Here is a 20,295-nt window from a genome sequence, read left to right on the forward strand (position 1 = left end):
GCGGGTCGAGTGCCGTTAGAAAATGTTAGTGAAAGAAAAACAAAATGGACGCACGCGGTCCGGACGACGGCTACTAATTTTCGAAATTAACAGATTGTCAAAAATGAACCTCCCGGGAGAAACTTAGGGATAACGCTTAAAATTAACAAATGTGCGCTTCATAAAGAAACAGCATGCAACAAAATGAAATCTACAAAATACCCTTACCACGTGGTCCTGGTCCCAAAACAAAAACAAAAAAAAAGCCAACGAACGTGGAATAAATTATTACTCGTGTGGATAAAAAGAACGCAGGATTCTTCACGGGGACACAAAATATCAACTCGGAACGGTAGTGTAATCGGTTCAGATTTAACTTACAGATTTTTGGGAATATTCGCTCTTCGCGCAAGGTGTGTTTGTTTCGAAAAACCAAACAAAAGTGACCTACCCCCTTCAACCGCCCGCGCGAGCCCGTTTCATCCCCCCTATATTTCCGCTCGCAGTTCCTAGCCTAGCCGCTAGTACCTTCACATTTGGCGCGCTGTTGTGGCGGTACCGGAAATTTAAATTTAAATTTTAAACTGGGTCACTACAATGTCAATTCCAAAAGTCAATCATAATGACAATAAAGCATGGACTACATCCATTTTTTTTGAATTGACATGAAAGTGACGGCCAAAATTCCGTGGCCGCGATAGTACTAAATTAACATTTACTTTCCATGATGTCTATTTTCTGATTAGGTATTTAAGCATTTTAAAAATCAAATTCATGTCCTTCTACACGAACATTTCTTTCATTAGCCGTTTATTAAAAAGTGATTAGTCAAGGGTCTTTCAGATAAATTGACTTCTTCTAGTCAGTATTGTTGGTTGCCTATACGTACAATTTGTAATTTGCGAAATAATGATTAATTATTGGTAAATCTCTGTATGGAATTTACATCATTATTAGTAGCGACCTATTTATTACAGCTTATTTTTTTCAGTGCTGCACATTTAAAGTTTGAAACAAAAATGTTTCTTAAATGTGACAACGTCGCTCCTCTCAAGTGTCTGCAACGTCGCATTTTGTGACAGCGTTATCCAAAGAAAGAAGAACGACTTTCTTTTGGTTAAAGTTAAATTGCCATGTGTTCTTTTAGAAATAGTAGCGTGTGTAGCACCATATGGAAGTGTTCAACTCACTCTGAGTGTTTAAAACATAGTGCTTTACGAATACGAACATTATTATTATTATTTTAATTTCATTTTATATCACTACTTCAATTACTCATAAATACGATGGCATCCAGAAGAACACGCATAAAAGGAATTGCAAACATCCCCCAACGCAGAAAAACATCAAATTCAACAGTCGACACGGAGGAAAAGGCACAACTCTCCCCGGAATTGGGACAGAAGGAAAACGAAAAACCTAACCTCACTGTAACGCATGAGATCCCACACGAAGATGACGAAATCGGGGAAACTTTAAAGATTCCGCCGGAAGGAAAGGTCGATGATGTCGACAGAATCGAAGAGAACATCAACGACGGCAAGAGCGAAGGGGGTTGTGATCCAACTTCTGCCCCTGACAAAGTCGAAAAGCAGACTTCTTCAGGGACCACGAAGGATACTTCAGAAAACGTGAACAACACCACACTGAACGACAAACCTGTGATGCCTGTTCGACGCAAATTTATTAAACCAGCTGTGTCTTTGAATGCAATCACTCGAAAAGCAAAAGAACCTGAAGAAACAAAACCAGTGGCAGTTAATGGTCAGAAGCAACAAAAGAATAACAAGATAATTATTTTGGATGAAGTTATTACATATCAGAACCAACATGTGACTGTTCCAAATCACAGTTTGGTGGAGCAGAAGAAAGGGGAGGTCACCCCAGAACCAAGTAATAACCTTCTGAAACCTCCAGAAATTGTCGTGGGTGAGTTACCAAAGTTACAAAGTGTACAAAAAATAAATAGCAAAGCCATCTAGTTGATAGAGTTAGCTGTTGTTCTTTATTATTTTAGATTTAATAAGGAAGTCATACTGAGCTTAAGATGTTATTATTAATGTGACTATTTAAAAATAACATTTAAAAATGTACAATTTTTGTGCCAGATGTTTCGTTAAAGAGACCGATTTTTTTTCCTCTGGATTTTTTTGCAAATGGTGTTAATCAAGTATTGGCAAAAAATTCTGAATTCAAAATAATTCATCTTGAATTGTGTATTTTTTTATAACGATGCTTAAGAAATTGTGGTCATTGTTCACTTTAACTACTTCTGGAATTTTCGCGTTTTTTCTGGCTAGACAGCCTCAGGACGTCCTCCTACATCGTTTCCCACCAGTCATACCTTGTGCAAATGAAAATTTTCCTTACCCTTTAGTTATACTAAGACTTGGCGCGACCTTGACGCGACCCTGAAATACAACAAGAGAGAAAAAAAAGGCATTTGCACAAGGTTTGAATGGTGGGACACGATCTAAAAGGACGCCCTGAGGCTGTCTAGCCAGAAAAAACGCGCAAATTCCAGAAGTAGTTAAAGTGAACAATTACCGAAATTGTTAACGATTTTGCATTATTTTAATTTTTATAATTTATTTATGATTTATTGATTTTATTAATTTATTTATTTTCTGGTTTTCCTTTTTTTTGTATTATTAAATAATTTGTATTTGTTGCGACAGAGGAAGCAAAGCCAACCCAATGTAACAACCTGAAGCAACCAAAAAATAACAAGATTGTTATTTTGAACGAGGTTATTTCAAGTCCCAACCAAAATCGAGATCGAGAACTAAATATTTTGGCTACCGAAGTGCCAATTAATTCATTAAAACCTCCAGAGATTATTATTCCGCCAATAAATTCGCATGGTAAGTTTAAATTTATTTCAGTACCTAATTTGTTACGTTTACCACTAGCGAGAAGCAAATATGTATAAAGTATTAACGCCAAGATAACTGAATAAAACAAATTGATGTTTTTATTGTTGGTCTGAAAAAAATTGTCTTTTATTTGAAAAGGAATTAAAATTTTACACCTTTCTTTTTATGCGGGGTTTGCAAAAAGTACCTAATCTTTGGTCTATCTAAAGACGAAAGTAAACACATCCTCATAAAATTTATTACTTTGTCAGAACTATAATCTAAACATTTGGCTATATTGATTTGAAACAAGGCCAGCCCAAGTAGACTAGGTCGGAGTTATTGATAAAATCGCCATAGCAACTGACACTTTATCTGCCAAGTACAAAAAGAAGAGTTTCTAGTATGTATTAAAGCTTCAAAGCTAAAGCAGTTTTGAAGATTGAATTTTCCATCAAACATTTTGAACAAAAATGTCGGTTTTAAAAAATAATCCACCCCATTCAAAAGCGAATAAGTAATGTCAAAATCGTTTTATTTGTTATTTTATGTAATCCATCTTACGAAGACCATTTATTTTCCGTGTGTTACAGCTGTCACAGTTATAAAATTTTACCTCCAGTTTGTAAAATTGTCATTGTTTTTTATTTTGTGTTGTATTTTTATTAAAAACAGTTGAACAATTGAACAAAAAGCGTTTATGACGGAAAGTGATTTTCACAAAAAGGTGACCGGCTTGTCACTTGGCTAATGTAACATATTATGTTGGACGTACGTTCATATAAGTTTTCAGAACACTATCAGATTTTTATTTAGTCTCTGTAGCGTTGTAATCTGACAAGGATAACAATATTTCTTTTGTAATTGAATTGTTCTTTTGGCAGAGAGAGATACAAGAAGACTAGTTTCTCACAGTCCACAATTGCTGACTCCCGAAATCGAGTATCCCATACCGCCCCCGAGCCCCAACAAAGTGAACAGGTCAAGAATCAAAGCTGTGCCTCGTTTCGGCCAACGCAACACCAGCTTCAGCGCCAGCGAATCGGAAGACGAAAGCCGTCGAAACCACAGACACAGGAACGATTCCGTAAGAAGCGAAACGATCCACCGGACGAATCCGTTGACGTACATTTTTTCCAGGTTTGCTCTTCGGCTTCCGGATTGCAGGATACCAACTCTATACCCGAATGTCCGTCCCCGCAGAAGCCGAAAGAGTTCAATTCCGTCATTCAGAGGAAGTGCCGAAGGACCGAACAGTCGCGCAAATTGGCCGAAGCCCGGAGAGATTTTTATTTGAAATTCGGCAACAAGAAGCCCGACCGACAAAAATTGACGATGATAGATCTGATCTTTTACAACCCGGTGACGAATCCGATGAGTCACGACAACAAGAGCAAGAGAAAGAACTCAGAGGTGGAGAACGAGGAGCAGATCGAAGAGGACAAAGTGGAGGAGATCGTGGACGACCCGGGTGTAGAAGCAGAAGCGACCAAATCGGGCAGCGACGAGGAGAACGAGATTCCGGCACCTCAGATCAAAATCGGTCCGCAGGGGGAGCTGGTGGTGGACGAGCAGAGTTTGGTGATCGAGAACAAAGCGGTGAAGAAGAACCGAGAGGAGTTGGAGAAATCGAAAGTGGTCAACGGGGACTTCGACACCGGTTACGGCGTCTACAAGAGAGCCAAGCGTTCGAAGGACTGGAGCAAACACGAAACGCTGAAGTTTTACAAGGCGCTCAACACCATCGGAACTGATTTCACGTTGATGTGCGAGCTGTTCCCGAGACGGTCTCGGCGCGAGTTGAAAATGAAATTTAAAAAAGAAGAAAGGGTGAATAAGGCTCTCGTAGATAAGGCTATCATGCAGCCTTGCGGGTTTGACTTTAACGACTTCAAGCATGAAGTCGACATGGAAGAAAAGGAGTTGGAAGAGCTCGAAAAGCAGAAGGAAAGAGAGAGGCAGTTGAAGAAGGAGGCAAAGAAAAGAAAAGCTAGTAAGTGTGGAAATGTTTGAATGACATTTCAAATTGCAAAATTCTAAAAGAGATGTCCCTTGATTCACTTTATGTTGCTTCTTTCAGTTTTATTGGAGGTTAAAATTCCGTTTTTGAACTGCAGTTTAATTTTATTTAAAATTAAGTTCGTTGCAGATTTGTAAACACTACATTTTTTAAATGGGGGAACAAAAACAAGGAGAATCAGATCAGGTGATCAGGTTGGCCACAATCCTACACTTGTCAATCGACCAGGGAAGAACTAAATATGTAATTAATGTTGTTCGTGCCGTATGAGCAGTAGCTGAACCTTGTTGGAAATCCGTTGTTAGTTTCACAGCGTCTTTAGTATTTTTGAATATTAATAATGTCATTAAAGAAAAGGTGGAGATTATACGCTGACCCACTCCTAAAATTTTGAAAGTTAACTACCAAAAACGTGAAACCAAGCCTCATCGCAAAAAAAAGTAACGTCATATGATATAATTGTGATTCACTCCCGAAAGAAGTTTTGTGAAAATCAGTTGTTTTTAGATAATTTTTTATCAATTAAAAACAACATAAATTGGATAAACAAGTATCTCTTCTAAAAAATTTTCACAATTCATTTAATCCAGATATTAGAATAATTTCGAAATTTACCATTTTTTGCTTGTTTGTAATTTGATTGTTTTTTTTTATGTTTATTCATATTTATGAAATTAATCTGAAAAAGTCAGTAATAATTTTGAGGAAGGGTATATTGACAAATACTAAGCAAATACATATTAAATATGTATATTTGAGAACATAATCAGTAATCACATTTAGGCGTATATGGTTGGTACAATGTTATGGAATAGTTACGGCTTCTTAATATTATTTTTTGTGCTGCCGTAGTTGCAATTGGCATTTTAAGTGGACGATTAGCGTGCGGCAATGGAAATGAGAAAACTCTAGTGCTGCAATGGACAAACAAGAAATCTAAGGCAAGAAAAAATAAACTAATTGTGGCAAATCAAGTATTACTGAAAGACTAATGTTATGTTGTTGTGTCTAATGTTATAAAACAAAAGGTGGTGCTTCGTAAATATTTAAAAAATGCTAAAATGTGTTAATTTTAGGTTTGGGGGGTTTATTTATAAAAATTTCGGTTGGTGATCTTGCAAGCTATAAAGTTGGGTTTGAATTTGAAATTCGAGCACTGACAGATTGACATTTGACAAATTTAGTGCTAAATTGATTACCAACTTAATTTTGTTTAAGTAATATTTATTATGTTAATGATTCAAAAATATGTTTTATTACAAAAGGCAGCACCAAAAATATTGTATGGTACTCTTGTGAAAACTCCATTGTTTTACTCACTCACATACAGCGCTCGACTGCGTCTCGCGCCATATTACCGTTCGTAAAGCAATGGATCGTTTTCAACACTTGTAACATAAATAACTATTTCGTAGTGTGTAAGCTAAGTCTTAAAGATCTTACAGTTAAATGTTTGTAAGAGTGAATATGTTTAGAACGGATCGAATATAGTGAGTACACCGCAGAATAACATTTCTTTCTAATAAACAACAGACATTTGAAATTACGGTTTACAAAGTAGATTGTATTTTATAGTAAAAAATGATTTGTCAAACTTAAAAATGTGTTGTTTTTTAGGCCTCAGTAGCAACAAAAGCGACACTCCCGAGAAGGTCCCCAAAGTAGAAGAAAAGCCGAAAGAGGAAAAGAAAAAGAAGAGAGCTCTGGACATCATGAACGTGTTGGAGGACGACAGCGACGCTGACGAATCCGAGATGGAATCGGTCGAAGACGACGAGACCCAAGATACGCTTTTACAGACCATCCAAAAGCCGACCAGGTCCGGTAGAGTTCCTAAATTGTTGGACAGATACAGAGCACCAGAGCCGGAAACGAAAACAATGAAGGCAAAGCCGGGTTCATTGATCGTAGTTGCCGGAACAGGTGCCAACGGACAACCTGTTTATAGAGTGTGTATGGTTACGGGAGAGGATAGCAGACAACAAATCGGTCAAGACATGACCAGTTTGGAGAAGGCGTTGGAATGCAAAGAAAATAGTTACATCAAGAGTTTATTCACCTTATCAGCCACTCGGACACAAGTACCGGAAAATAATCAGACCATCCCAGCTGAAGAGAACAACATTACAATTCCAGCCGACGAAGAGATTAATAATCACACTGATTATGCGTTAAATAATCACAATTGAAAAATGTACATATGCCATTACTCATAGTAGTATAATTAGGTTTTATAAGTTTGCAACCTTACTTACTGCTTGAGGTTTCAATTTTGTTGTTACGGTTTTATTTAACAAAACCATTATTTATAAACGGTTAAAAATAGTAAAGGATTTAAGAATATTTTGTAAGCAAACATATTTAATAAATTAGCTTAAGATCAGATTCAGAATGTACATCAGTTGACTTCTAGAGCCTCACAAGGTAACCACTTGGAACTTTCCAGTGCATCCCACAAGTTACAATCTTGTTCGATCCGTTCTCTGTTTATCTTGTCCACATCTAAAGGAAGAGAATGATCTGGAAACACAATTCCCTCAATAATTGTACAAGCAAATTTAGCACTCGTTACCTATCAGTTCCAGAAGATCTTCCTCTTTCTTTTCCATCACTACATTTGACATATCTGCATGGTGGTAAGCTTCATGTCCTGTGGTGCCATCACCTTGATCGTAATACCCCTGCAAAATCAATCTTTAGAACTCGACGGTTTTAAACCTGCTTTACGCTGTACCGTTTGCCAATTTGCGTAATTCTGCCAATAGGTTGATGGATCATAGTATTGACTGTAGTCGGTTGCTGCTGTTGTGTAAGTAGACGTAGCACTAGTTGCGGAAGAGGTCCCTGTCGTGAGAGCACCTTTCGGTTTGGGTACAGCATTGCAAATTTTCAACGCTTTGGTTCCCAGACCTACATAACCATTCATCGTTGTTAAACTATCCTTCATTTCATCTTCACTACCAAATCGAACAAACCCGTAACCCTTGCTGAACCCACTAGTATCCAAGATGACTAGAATTTTTTATTAACCACAGCAACAGTAACAAGCAACTCTACCTTTAGCAGTTTTAATGGTGTTGTACTTTGATGAGAAGACCCGGTACAAGTTGTAGTCGTCCACGTCTGGGCTGAGGTCGCCAACCCACACTGAAAACTCTCGGTCCAACAAAGTGCGTCCGGTGTTGCTCGCGTTGTTCAATCTGAATCTAACCACGGGGGAAGTCCCAGGAATTGGTTTGCCGTTGAGTTTGTGCATTGCGTCGATGGCCTCTTCGTCTGTGGCAAAGTGCACAAAACAGTAACCCGCGGCTTCTCCGGTGAATTTGTTGCGCATTACTTTTACGTTGAGGGGGTTTTCGCCCATTTTCCGAAACGCCGAGATGATGAAAGTTTCGGTCATGTAGGGCTCCAGCTGAAATCGGGAAAATGTACAATTTCATAAATTAAAATGTGGCTCATGCTTACGCTGCCCATCCACAGTTGACAATGAATCATGTTAGCCATTTTTGCAAGAAAATTATAACAATATGCGAAAGTAATCGACACACTATAATATAACCTCAAATACTATTTTTTCACAACTTCTGACAGAGGCAGTACTACCAAGTACTACCAACCATTTATTAGTGTGGTGTAAAGTGAATTTAGTTTGTTTAATGAAACTGCCAACCGTATAAATATATAAACTTTGAAACGTAGGTAATTATTTAAACAAACATTGGAAAATGTGAGTAGAGTTCTCTAGATAAAAGACAAAGTTGGCACAATCACGTTACCTTCTAATTTCTGCTATATTTCAAGCTATACATTTTCGTATGTTTAAGTTTGAGAATTAATTCAATTACATTTGCGTGTTTTAATTAGTTATTTAATTTTTGATATTATAGACACTTTGACAGATTTTTTCCCCAAAACACAACTTCTACCACACAATTTTGTAAAATTTGCACTAATAACCCAAGGTTCTTACATATCCTTTAATTAGATACAGTTACGTTTTAAATAAACGATTTCTGTTTCATGTTTACACAATCAGAATGTCTTGAGGTTTTCTATATTCGACATAATTTGACAGTGTTTTCACCCCAATTTGATTTTCCCCCAAATACAAATTACACCTTACACTACCCAATTTTGGAAAATTTACACTAAGGTCTGATAGTAATTACTCAACTTACATGGTAACTACTGCCTATAGTCAAGTTTAATTGTTATTAATTAGCAATTATCTAAAAACCAACGACCCTCATTCATTTTTATTGAAGAAAAGCCACCTTGAAACACAACAAGAGGGCATTTGCATAAGGTTTAAGTGGTAAAAAACAATGTAGGAGGACGCCCTAAGGGTGTCTGACCAGAAAAAACGCGAAAATTCGACCGGGAGCTAAAGTGAACAATTACCGAACATTTTGTTTACCCCCTTTAAAATTGTCAGATACCTATATCATTTTTCCGTCAAAAATTTCTGAGGCAAGGGCAGATTAGAGTAATGAATAATTCAGTGTCTTCACATGAGCTAATATTTAAACACGAGATCATATGGTTACATGTTGCATTATCACTAACACTATTATCAGGTACCTAAGGAATAATATGTAGCTTGTTCTCATTCCATTTTATACAAATGTGCGAACTTCATTTAAATGAAATTATATTATTACATAGAAAAGAGAAGAATCTCTGTTAGTTTAATTAGGATTCAAATACCTATATTTCTAATAATAAGTACAACCTAGATAAACACGTAGGTACACGTGAAGGGAGTAATTATTCTTCGATTTCGTTACAAAGTTAATTACTTACTGTATTTAAAGAGCAATTAAGCATTAAAACATACATTTTCACTAAACACCAGTAACGACTAGTGAATATAAGACAGAGACCTAACTGTGGGTTGAAAAAACTTTTATCCAGGACTTTTATAGTTACCTATTGATTATCTTACTTGACCTGCATCAATACACAATTAGAGTACGTTTGAACATTGACTATTTGTCAAGATAAAAATAAAATGTAAAACTCTTCCTACACTAATTCATAAAACGAACAGATTGTAGGTACATACTCGTAGAATGAGAACTTCCCAAAATAAAAAAGTTTCGTGAACGCTTTTATGCCTATACTCGTAAATCTTTCAATTTTTACTACCGCACCAGTAAAATAATTAAAATATTTGTAAATACCAAAATTAGAGCGACTTACATCAACCGTTGAAACCTGCGATCGCAATGGATCAGAGCTATGGATTAGAGCAACACGCTGCATTAGTTGTTTTGTCTCAGACAACGCAGACAACTTTAACTAATGCAATGCGCGGCATCTCATTCCACCAAATGTATTCGTATTTTTACTCTGTCTAAGATAGTTTTATTTGATCGAGGCTGACTGAGACAGTTTTGTGTCATCCTGTGTCATTTCAGCTTAAAGGGGAACATAATGTGAACTCTTAAATAGTTAGTGTTAGTTTGATGAAGTATTGTGGCACTTGCGCGCTTCATAAATAAAGTTTATATAAGACTGAAATATTAAAATAAATTTAACAGAATTTCTGATCCAGGAAGTACCATCAATGAATGAAACCCATTGCTGGTTCGTCCATACGAAAGTGAACAACTTTAACGTCTTAAAAATATTCGATAAAATAAACACATTTGTAGTTCGTTAAATAGAAAACTTGTCAGATAATTAAACTTTTTCAGTTCTTTATCTATTGGCGTGGCCTTAGGCCAATGCTTTTTAATTTCAAGTAATTTTCTTCCAAAGCCCATTTAAAACCAAAACATGGAAGATCTTCGCAACTCTTTTCGCACCTACTAAGTTAAAGTTAGAGGAAAACAAAATTAAATTAAATTCTTAGGAGAGAAGCAAGCAGCTTTGGGAATTATGATCTAATTTTTAACGAATAATCTTTTTTGTCAAAATCTTTAAACCATAAAGAGAGTTTTTCAGAGTAGGTCTTTTTGTGATTCGCTCAGTTGCGACCTCGACTCCGTCTCGGTCTTCAATCTCTGGGCTTAGCACAAAAAGACACACCTTGACTCTTAATAACATAATCACAAACTGAAATTTGGTTCAAAATTTGTTATTTTTAAATAGTCAATAACGAATAGTCACAAAAAAAATGTTCTCGATGATTAATCAGATTTGATTAAATTTGTTTAATTATATGTTACAATTTTAGGGACCGATCTAAAATTTACTATAACATAACATACCTAACTACTTAAATGTTGATTATTGGAGATAACGCAAATACAAATAAATAAAAATCACTGTTGCTGTAATATTCTATTTTGTGTAGGTAACCCAAGATAATACAACGATTACTAAATAGTAAATAGGTACATAAGCGTTTATATCATGAGATCTTTGATCCATAAATCTACGATTAGGTATACTTTGTACGTACCTACCTACCTACCTAGGTACTTACATATGTACAAAATTACCACGAAAATTATTAACACATTTTGATATTACCTCTACCATTATTTTACTTGTTAGGTATTTTTTTAAATCTCCGTCTAATCAGTGATATGGCAGTGAATAGGACACCGTTTCCAAAAATCTAATCGATAATTATCTTGATTATATTTTTTAAACGAATTGGAACCATAAAACATACTTACCAAATGAATGTCTAAATTTAACAACAACATTTAACATTTTATTATAAATCTATCATAAATATTAAATTATAAAAGTAAGCGTATCTTTATGATTTGTTAAACGACATTCTCACGACTAAGTCTATATTAGTACACAATTCTTTCGTTTTTTCTTTTTCTTCTCTTTACTCATTGTGGCTTTTGCCGCCGCCACGAATACGTCGTTCACTCTAAATTTGCTTTTAGCAGAACATTCGATGTACGTAACAGCACCGATCCTCTTCGCTGTTTCTTCAGCTTCTTCCGTCGTCACCGGTTTCTTCTTCATTTTTTTCAAATTCTCCAGTTCCTTCTGATCATCCCTCAAGTCGTTTTTCGTACCAATCAAAAGAATTGGAATGTTCGGACAAAAATGTTGCACCTCTGGAAACCATCTAATCGGCACATTTTCCAGTGAATCCTTCCACACTACAGAAAAACAAATCAACACGACGTCCGTTTCCGGGTACTGGATGGGCCTCAAGCGATCGTAATCTTCCTGTCCGGAGGTATCCCACAGAGACAGTTCTACAGTTTTACCATCCACTTCTAGATCGGCTACGTAATTTTCGAACACCGTGGGGCGATACTCTGAGTTGAAGGTGTCTTTGGCGAATGCTATCAAGAGGCAAGTTTTACCGCAACCACCGTCACCCACCACTATTAATTTCTTTTGGATGGACATTTTGGAATTTCTCTGTTAAACTACAATACCTGTAACCACTTTATTAATGTAGACGTGATAAAATACAATTAGGGACGGGTCCACATATTTCAATGAAAATGTGTTGCAATCAAGAGATAACAGATTTGTTATCTCGTTCATTTTTAGATAGGTGTATGGGTCTGAAGTAAACTAAAGTGCTGTAGGTTATAAAAAATGCCACGAAAAAGAGTCAATAGCGAATAGTGAGAAAAAATTATTAAAAAATCCTGGAAACGATAATTTGTCTAAAACACGCTATCTTATCTATTTAACAAATCAAAAGTTTTACGATTTTTCATCGTTTTCATTGTTAATTTAATATTGTTGATTGTCAGATTATTAAAAATATAGTTGCTAGTACAGTTGGTTGCAAAAAAAACGGTAAATGAAAATTCTAATGTAATGTAATAATTCTCTGTTTATTAGTAGAATAGCTATTTATGTAACCAGTTAGGAAATGCGTTATTTTGTGTAACGAGTGGAATATTTGGAAAATCACACGAGTTACACAAAATTGCATTTCCTAAAGTGTTACATACAAGATTTTTTCTAATTTTGACAAAAAAAAAGTTTCTTCAAACGTTAAACGAAGTAATGAATTTCATTAATAATAAATTATTATTGTGTTAAAATATCAAGTAGGTAAGTAGGCACGGTTATTTTGCTTAAAAACAAAAAATATGACAGTGTCAAATTGATGATACAATAAATTTTTCCTAACCAGTTAGGAAAGATTTTACTTTTCGTAACCAGTTACGAAAAGTGTGACGTTTCCCAACCTCAATTAATTTTGAAAAGTGTCACTTTATATGTCAAAATTAGAAAAAATAAATTATCCTATCCCTATATAGTTTGTCTCAATTCTAAATTTCCACCACCTGTTGAATTATGTTGGCAAAATAAAAATATTTCTAAATTGGGGATTCTTATAACCAAAGTTGGCAATATAATTATTTTATAAACATGATTCAAAAACATTAAAATTAGTTCATAAGTTTATTTTGCTTTTAGAATTTGATTTTCTACCTACTTACTTGCTGCATTTGAGAAAAGGTTTTCGTTCTTTTTCTTTACTCTAAAATTTTGAGTTGTAAAAACGGAAATTGACAGATAACCTAACAAATACAATCTGACGCATTTTTCACCAAACAGTGTTGCCGGTTGTATTTCCAACGTAGAATGCAGTGTTGGTGGAAATTTAGAATTGAGACAAACTTTAGGTACAGTTCATCCATTTTCAATACACAGGGTTATTCTATGATTGTAGTCGAAGCAGGCCATGATCATGTTATGAAATTTTTGCCGCTCTCATGTGAACTGTCAATTTTTGTCGCTGTCACTGTCATTTTTTTAGGTGAAAAGTGCGGTGATGAGGATTTTATTTATTATTTTTCAATTAACGATTGAATCCAAAAATATTGAGTTGTTTTGCACCCAATTTAACTCCTGTATGTGAACATTGTGAACGGTGTGTACTCACTTATTCACATCATTTTGATGTTTTTTATATGGAGCGGCAACCATAAATTTTACATTCAGTTTTTACGCCTACTTGGACTACAATCATTTAGAACAGCCCGTACTTAAAGTAGTTAAATACAGTTGCGGAATTAAAATTTCGGGCACTATTGTCAATGTCATGATATAAACTCTAAAACAACCTTTACGTTAATAACCTTATTTTTTACTCTTGTCATGTTTTTATCTTTTTGGCATTCAAAAATTGTCATTTGTGGCATAATAACGAATAGGCAACATATCAAAGCGATGATTTAATTACACTGAGTGCAACTAACTGAAATCTCAAAATTCAAAATTGATTGGGTGACTGACACAGAAAAGTTTAATTTTTGAATGTCAATCATGATGACAATAGAAGGTGCTTTACAGAGATTTTGTTGAAGTGACAGAAAAATAGTGCCCGAAATTTTAATTCCGCAACTGTAGGTACACTACTAATGCCCGGTTTCTAACTAACTGGCCGGTATCAAGCGTTGCTATAGAAACGCTAGAAAGTACCCAATTACGTTACATGATTTTTGTATTTATCAGAGAGTTAACTAACTGGTCCGATAAATTGTTTCCAGAAACCGGGCCTAAATCTAGTGATTTTAGTAACGTTTGTGGTGTAGGTAATAGGATACAACTTTTTTATAATGTAAATGCAAGTCTCAGATAATAATTAGGTAATGTGTACTGCCCGGGTGGGGCATGGTATACGCGCACGCGAGAAATCGCGACTTCTAATTAAATAAAATTGTCGAAAATTTTCGCACTTACCTGGATATTGGTAAGGTACATTTCCTAATTTTTTGATAATTTTTCACTTACAAACAAAGCCAAAAAAAAAAATGTAAATTTCAACCAAAAAGTCAAATTCTGATTTTTATACTGACCTACCCAGATTCACTTCCTATAATTATTTACGAAATCAGCGGAAAAAAACACCAATTAGATTTTGAATTAAACGCAGTTTTACATTTAAACTTGCAAAATCATTTTTATTTATGACCTTGTACTTACTTGTGCTGTCGTAAATTTAGGTGACAATGGAAACTGTCATATTTATGGCAAAGCTGTAAGTAAGATGGTCAAAACGGGCCGCTACTAGTGAATGGCTCTTTTGTTGGCAAATTATAGCATTTGGGACATAAATCACGCGTCTGGTTTGCGTTTAAAATTTAAAATTTCGACAATTTTATTTAATTAGAAGTCACGATTTCTTACGTGCGCGTATACGATGCCCCACCCTGTAGGTACAAATTTCTCAGCTTACAATAATATGCAAAAAAATATCGTGTACAACACGTTATGAAAGCCTTTTTTCACTCATTTGCTTGATTAACTTGGGCTACGCCCTCGTTAATCGAACCGCAAATTCATGAAAAAAAGTATGACTTTCATAACTACATAGTTGTACCAATAACTATTTCCTGCTATCTTATCTATTAAACAGATCAAAAGTTGTATAATTTTTCAACGCTTTTATTGTTAATCGAATATTGTTGATTGTCAGATTTTTAAAAATCTAGTTGCGACTAGGCAGTTGCTATTGTATTTTTTTTATAAAGTAGAGACTACCAACGGAATAAAAATCAGTAGTATATTGTGCAACTAGTTATTAAAGTCATACTTTTTTTCATGAATTTGCAGTTTGATTAACGAGGGCGGAAGCCGAGTTAATCAAGCAAATGAGTGAAAAAAAGCGACTTGCATAACGTGTTGTATCCGACATTTTTTGCAAATTGTTATAAGTTGAGAAATTTGTCTTAAAGATTTATGCAAAATTTAAAAAAAAAACAGAAATGCATAGTAAGTTAGTAGGTATTCTTTGACAATAATCTCCGAGGAAATGGAATATACCGGGTGTCCCATCACTTGTGTCCCGTAGGAAAATGACTTTAAAACGAAATTATATTTATATGAAGGTATTATAGATGCATAAATACTGTTCACCGCCACAAAAATTGGGTATTACTTTTTTGTTAAAATTAATTACCTAGGTACAGCAGGCAAAAAACTATCACTTTAAAAATTAAATTTTGTTCAATGCAGTTCAAATTTAGTATACGTTTTGAAAAAATGGTAGAGCAATAAAATCCGTGATTAGAATTTAATTAAAATGTTTTGATGTAAAGATATTTGGTTAAATTAATTTGGGCCGTTCTACTTTATGAAAATTTATTGCAGACGAAGATTTATGAGGGGTTCCAGTGTGTTTGACGTCGTAACACAGGCAGGTACCGCTGGAACCCTCTTGAATGGTCTTCGTACCATAAATTGCGGACAAGAATAATACCCACAAACTTAACTTTGTCTTCCATAAATTTTTATAAAGTAGAAGGACCCAAATTAAGTTAACCAAATATCTTTACATCAAAACATTTTAATTAAATTCTAATTACGGATTTTATTTCTCTATAACTATTTCATAATGTATACTAAATTTGAACTGCATCGAACAAAATTTAATTTTTAAAGTGATAGTTTTTTGCCTGCTGCACCTAGGTAATTAATTTTAACAAAAAAGTAATACCCAATTTTTGTGGCGGTGAACAGTATTTATGCATCTATAATACCTTCATATAAATATAATTTAGTTTTAAAGTCATTTTCCTACGGGACACAAGTGATGGGACACCCGGTATGTACTCGTATATTAAAAAAGTGCTACTTTCATTACGATTTTTCGTTGAAAAAAGTGCTGCTTTCGTAATCAATATGCAAAAAAAGTTATTTTCAACATTTTTTTAATTACTACGTTAAGAAAATTGTAAGTAGCTATTTTCAATAACTTCAGTAACAGGTTACCAACATTGATTTGACGTTTTACTCGTTGCCTATCATGTCAGGTGTCAAATTGCATAACACTGACTATTTTATATTCAACTTTAAACAAAATATACGTACAGTGGCGGCCATTAATTTGAAAACACCAAGATTTTTCTGTTGTAAATTGTTTGTCACTTTGACAATGTTACTGACACATCAATTTCGGCTGCGACAGTCTGTTGAATGCGCTCAACGATGACATGGGTGACATGAGTTCATGACATAACGCTTACACTAAGGCGGTGTTTCCAAATTAATGGCCGCCACTGTACCATCGTGGTCAAAGAATACTGGTATCAACAGTATATTACTGCAGACACTTCCAAAATTTGAGTTTTGGAAGTGTCTACAGAAACATATTACCTACTACCTACTACTACCTATTCCGAACACGGAATCTTCGCCAACATTTTTTAAGAAATTTCTAAAAAAAATGATGTAAACCATTCATTAGTGTCATTAATGAATGACAATTATTAAAAATCACTTTGAAGTTTTTCTTGTGACATCAAAAAAGCAGGGAAATGCCGGAAATGACATTCACATTATCGAGTCAAAAGTTGGGTTATATTCAATAAAGGCCAGTTCACACTTCACACATAGTTTGTCAGTTAAATGTCAGTTGTGGCCAAGATTCCGTGTGTCAGTTGTAGTACATTAGACATTAAATTAACATTCTTATTCAAATTAACATGGCTGCACTGGATTTAAGTAAACTGTATAACGTTGGACCATTGTTTTATTCACGACCTGCTGTATAACAACCGGCCTGTTCATTTCATTAAAAAAGCATTGCGAAAATGTTTCCGAGAAAGAGCCTATTTTCGCCGATGAGGGCGCCACAGTACGGGCGCTTCTAAAGAATAAAATTGCGGAAAAATATGTTTAGACATGATTTTAGAGTTAAGATTGAGTACAGTAAGTTCATATTTTCTTTCTAAAGCTATACTGAATACAATTGTATTTTTGTACTTTTGATTTTAAATTCGAATGTCATTTGAACGAGAAAAACTCTCGGTGACAAAAACTTAAGATGAATAATATCCCCAAAAAGCGCCCGTACACTAGCGCTCTGCGGGGATCACTCAAATTACACTTTTGAACAGGCCGGTTATAATACAGCAGGTCGTGGTTTTATTATTTCCATTTATTATTTAAAACTTTCGTTTTACTGTAATCACTTGATCACAAGTAATCAATTTAGTTTAGTACATAACACAAATCGCAGTAACATAAGTACCTACCAGATAGGTATTCGTTGTACGATACGGCACAATTTCTTAGAATTCTGAGAATCAGGAAACAGATTATACGTGTATGAGATTAGAAATGTAAACATATTATTGTTGAATTGTTGTTTATCAGTTGAAAGAGAAACTCTTGCATGCTGCAAGTAGAAATAACTACAGTATTCATTTTTTGACACTTCTTGCCGCCGTTCAGTATTTAATTGACTTTTTTATGAGTAGGGGAACAGAAACACCCAGACCAAAAGGTAGGACATGACATACGCATGAATATACGTAACGATTCGTTAGTTATCATTATTATTTTTGGGAGTTAATTTTTGACGTTTGTTTTTAATTGGGCGGCTCTGTAGATTTGAAAAAGGAAGACGTCAAGTGCGGATAAAAGTATGTTTGTGTTGTTGGATTTTCTGTTATTTAAAATAAATGCGGATTGACGCAAAATCGGTTTAAAATTTGGATCGTACCTAAATAAACCTTGGAAAAATTAAAATTAGTTTGAAAATACTGGTTTCAATGTTGTTTTGTTACGTCAAACCGTAGAGATAGATGTAGCTGTAGTAAGTACAAGGAGGATAGAGAGGGTGTTTTGTGGTTGAAACGTGTTGGTTTGACGCGTGCGCTCCTGTCAGTTGAGGTGTCGCGAACGCCCTCTAGTTGGTGAGGTTTGTTTATGTGAGTGTGTATTTTGTGCGAATTTAAATGCGTCCCGAGCAGTTCTAGCTCCAGGGAGGCCATCCACGTCCCGTGGAAGACAAGATCTGAATGTTTTGCTGTTGGTCCGACTCGGAGGACTCCGGAAAAGGTTGATATCTGTGCATGCAGAATAGCAAATCCGCCCCTCCCCGTTTCGGTTAAGCGCTTAAGCCGATGTCCGCCATCTTAGGTTGTTGAATAGGCGTTGACTGGTGTGTGTTTTGGCAGGTCCGATGGCTGCGATAAGGAAGAAATTGGTGATTGTGGGTGACGGCGCTTGCGGGAAGACTTGTCTGTTGATCGTCTTCAGCAAGGATCAGTTCCCGGAGGTGTACGTGCCGACGGTGTTCGAAAATTATGTGGCCGACATCGAAGTGGACGGCAAGCAGGTGGAGCTGGCCCTGTGGGATACCGCAGGCCAGGAGGACTACGACAGGCTGAGGCCGCTCTCCTACCCCGACACGGACGTGATCCTGATGTGCTTCTCGGTGGATTCGCCGGACTCACTCGAGAACATCCCGGAGAAGTGGACGCCGGAAGTGAAACATTTCTGCCCAAACGTGCCAATCATCCTCGTGGGTAACAAGAAGGATCTCCGCAACGACCCCAACACAATAAACGAATTGAAAAAGATGAAGCAGGAGCCCGTCAAGCCCCAGGACGGCCGGTCGATGGCTGAGAAGATCAATGCCTTCGCCTACTTGGAGTGCTCGGCGAAGAGCAAGGAGGGCGTTAGGGAAGTGTTCGAGAACGCAACGCGTGCCGCTTTACAAGTGAAAAAGAAGAAGAAGCATCGCTGTAATTTACTCTGAATGAGTTGCGATTTCAAAGGGGGCTTTCTGCTTGATGTATCACTAATATAATAAACCCCTTCAGTTTGTCTTTTATTCTGTTTGAGTATATCGAATTCCTTCCCTTATGGACTACTGTAGTTATTGCCAGTACAACACTTGATTTGTCATCTGTGTAAAGTTATTTCAGGAAACTGGACGGGGAAGTGTCGAGAGCACAAATATTTAAATGTGTCCACATTTCAAAAAATTGTATCTTTATGATTAGTATATTATAATGTTATTTTTGATTTTATTATTTGTAATACATTATTATTTAATCTTATCAAGTATTTTGTGGTGCATATGTATAACGTCGACTTTACTGAACTGCTGTAAAGTTGATGGCTGTAAAATAATTAGTTTCCTCTTTCCCAAAAAAAAAACAACTAATTTTTATAGACAACTCTCTAGGTGATGTGTGCGAGTTGCCTATCTTTGTAATAGCTTTAACTTTTCCATAATATTGTATCTTACAAGTAAATAAATTGTTTTCTTATATATCTCCATATCATTACCGCTATCTCCTATTTACTTCTTCGCATTTGACTCATCCGACTCGCTGATAAATTAACATATAATGTGACTCATCACCTCTGTTTTGAAATTCGCAGAAGAGTGAACGCTTTCTGCCATTTAATTAAACGAGGGTAGACCGATAACTGTCTAAAAATAGATATGATAATGTCTTCTTTTGGGATACACCTTCATTTTATTAATAATCGATGCTCTTGCTAACTCATGATATTTTCACTAGTTTGACAGTTGTTTGTTAACGTGGTCACTAACAACGTGGAATCATTACCTCTTATCTTCAATTTGAAAGTATGTAAGTTACGGTTAAGTCACGAAATTTTCAATGATTTCGTCAACAGATTATCGTCAAATATTCGATAACAAATTTGATTTGTCACCACAAATATGCAACCAGTGTGTCTCTGTAGACGGAAAATCACCGGAAACATCAAATTCTACTTAAACTT

At 35.6% G+C, this 20,295-nt stretch overlaps 4 protein-coding genes across 8 annotated transcripts; 2 read left to right on the forward strand and 2 right to left on the reverse strand.

Annotated features, from left to right (window-relative positions):
- Positions 1 to 1,044: 1,044 nt before the first annotated feature.
- On the forward strand, positions 1,045 to 7,237 carry Bdp1 (transcription factor TFIIIB component B'' homolog Bdp1). The gene is made up of 5 exons (XM_069040138.1): positions 1,045 to 1,908; positions 2,658 to 2,843; positions 3,719 to 3,921; positions 3,975 to 4,827; positions 6,472 to 7,237. The coding sequence occupies exons 1-5, from the start codon at positions 1,266 to 1,268 to the stop codon at positions 7,041 to 7,043; spliced, it is 2,457 nt and encodes an 818-aa protein (XP_068896239.1). The 5' UTR covers positions 1,045 to 1,265; the 3' UTR covers positions 7,044 to 7,237.
- Secp43 (tRNA Selenocysteine associated protein) lies at positions 6,893 to 10,157 on the reverse strand. 4 transcript variants are annotated; one of them, XM_069040143.1, is made up of 5 exons: positions 10,057 to 10,157; positions 7,912 to 8,266; positions 7,589 to 7,764; positions 7,427 to 7,535; positions 6,893 to 7,374 (listed from the first exon to the last, which is right to left on the reverse strand). In XM_069040143.1, exons 1-5 carry the CDS (start codon positions 10,117 to 10,119, stop codon positions 7,253 to 7,255), a joined length of 825 nt encoding a protein of 274 aa, XP_068896244.1. In that variant the 5' UTR covers positions 10,120 to 10,157; the 3' UTR covers positions 6,893 to 7,252. The 4 variants fall into 4 exon arrangements, with proteins under 4 accessions (XP_068896244.1, XP_068896240.1, XP_068896243.1 ...); XM_069040139.1 differs by having other exon boundaries at positions 7,589 to 7,866; positions 10,057 to 10,154; XM_069040142.1 differs by lacking the exon at positions 10,057 to 10,157 and adding an exon at positions 9,658 to 9,799 and having other exon boundaries at positions 7,589 to 7,866.
- Positions 10,158 to 11,129: 972 nt separating this feature from the next.
- Positions 11,130 to 12,288, reverse strand: LOC138124949 (ras-like GTP-binding protein Rho1). The gene has a single exon (XM_069040146.1). It carries the CDS (start codon positions 12,184 to 12,186, stop codon positions 11,605 to 11,607), a length of 582 nt encoding a protein of 193 aa, XP_068896247.1. The 5' UTR covers positions 12,187 to 12,288; the 3' UTR covers positions 11,130 to 11,604.
- A 5,607-nt stretch (positions 12,289 to 17,895) lies between these two features.
- Rho1 (ras-like GTP-binding protein Rho1) lies at positions 17,896 to 19,813 on the forward strand. Of its 2 annotated transcripts, none has more exons than XM_069040145.1 (2): positions 17,896 to 18,034; positions 18,711 to 19,813. In XM_069040145.1, the coding sequence occupies exons 1-2, from the start codon at positions 18,001 to 18,003 to the stop codon at positions 19,292 to 19,294; spliced, it is 618 nt and encodes a 205-aa protein (XP_068896246.1). In that variant the 5' UTR covers positions 17,896 to 18,000; the 3' UTR covers positions 19,295 to 19,813. The 2 variants fall into 2 exon arrangements, with proteins under 2 accessions (XP_068896246.1, XP_068896245.1); XM_069040144.1 differs by lacking the exon at positions 17,896 to 18,034 and adding an exon at positions 18,421 to 18,591.
- The last annotated feature ends 482 nt before the right edge of the window (positions 19,814 to 20,295 follow it).

This window comes from Tenebrio molitor, chromosome 2, assembly GCF_963966145.1.
Source record: "Tenebrio molitor chromosome 2, icTenMoli1.1, whole genome shotgun sequence".
NCBI lineage: Eukaryota > Metazoa > Arthropoda > Insecta > Coleoptera > Tenebrionidae > Tenebrio > Tenebrio molitor.

Excerpts from the sequence above, each read along its gene's own strand:
- Bdp1 (XM_069040138.1), top strand. The coding sequence starts at position 1,266 with ATGGCATCCAGAAGAACACGCATAAAAGGAATTGCAAACATCCCCCAA. Across the intron at positions 2,844-3,718 it reads TCCGCCAATAAATTCGCATG|AGAGAGATACAAGAAGACTA; the intron begins GTAAGTTTAAAT and ends TTCTTTTGGCAG. Across the intron at positions 3,922-3,974 it reads ACAGACACAGGAACGATTCC|GTTTGCTCTTCGGCTTCCGG; the intron begins GTAAGAAGCGAA and ends CATTTTTTCCAG.
- Secp43 (XM_069040139.1), bottom strand. The coding sequence starts at position 10,119 with ATGCAGCGTGTTGCTCTAATCCATAGCTCTGATCCATTGCGATCGCAG. Across the intron at positions 8,267-10,056 it reads CGCAGGTTTCAACGGTTGAT|CTGGAGCCCTACATGACCGA; the intron begins GTAAGTCGCTCT and ends TCCCGATTTCAG. Across the intron at positions 7,536-7,588 it reads ATTACGCAAATTGGCAAACG|GGGTATTACGATCAAGGTGA; the intron begins GTACAGCGTAAA and ends TTGATTTTGCAG.
- LOC138124949 (XM_069040146.1), bottom strand. The coding sequence starts at position 12,186 with ATGTCCATCCAAAAGAAATTAATAGTGGTGGGTGACGGTGGTTGCGGT.
- Rho1 (XM_069040144.1), top strand. The coding sequence starts at position 18,552 with ATGTTTTGCTGTTGGTCCGACTCGGAGGACTCCGGAAAAG. Across the intron at positions 18,592-18,710 it reads CTCGGAGGACTCCGGAAAAG|GTCCGATGGCTGCGATAAGG; the intron begins GTTGATATCTGT and ends GTGTTTTGGCAG.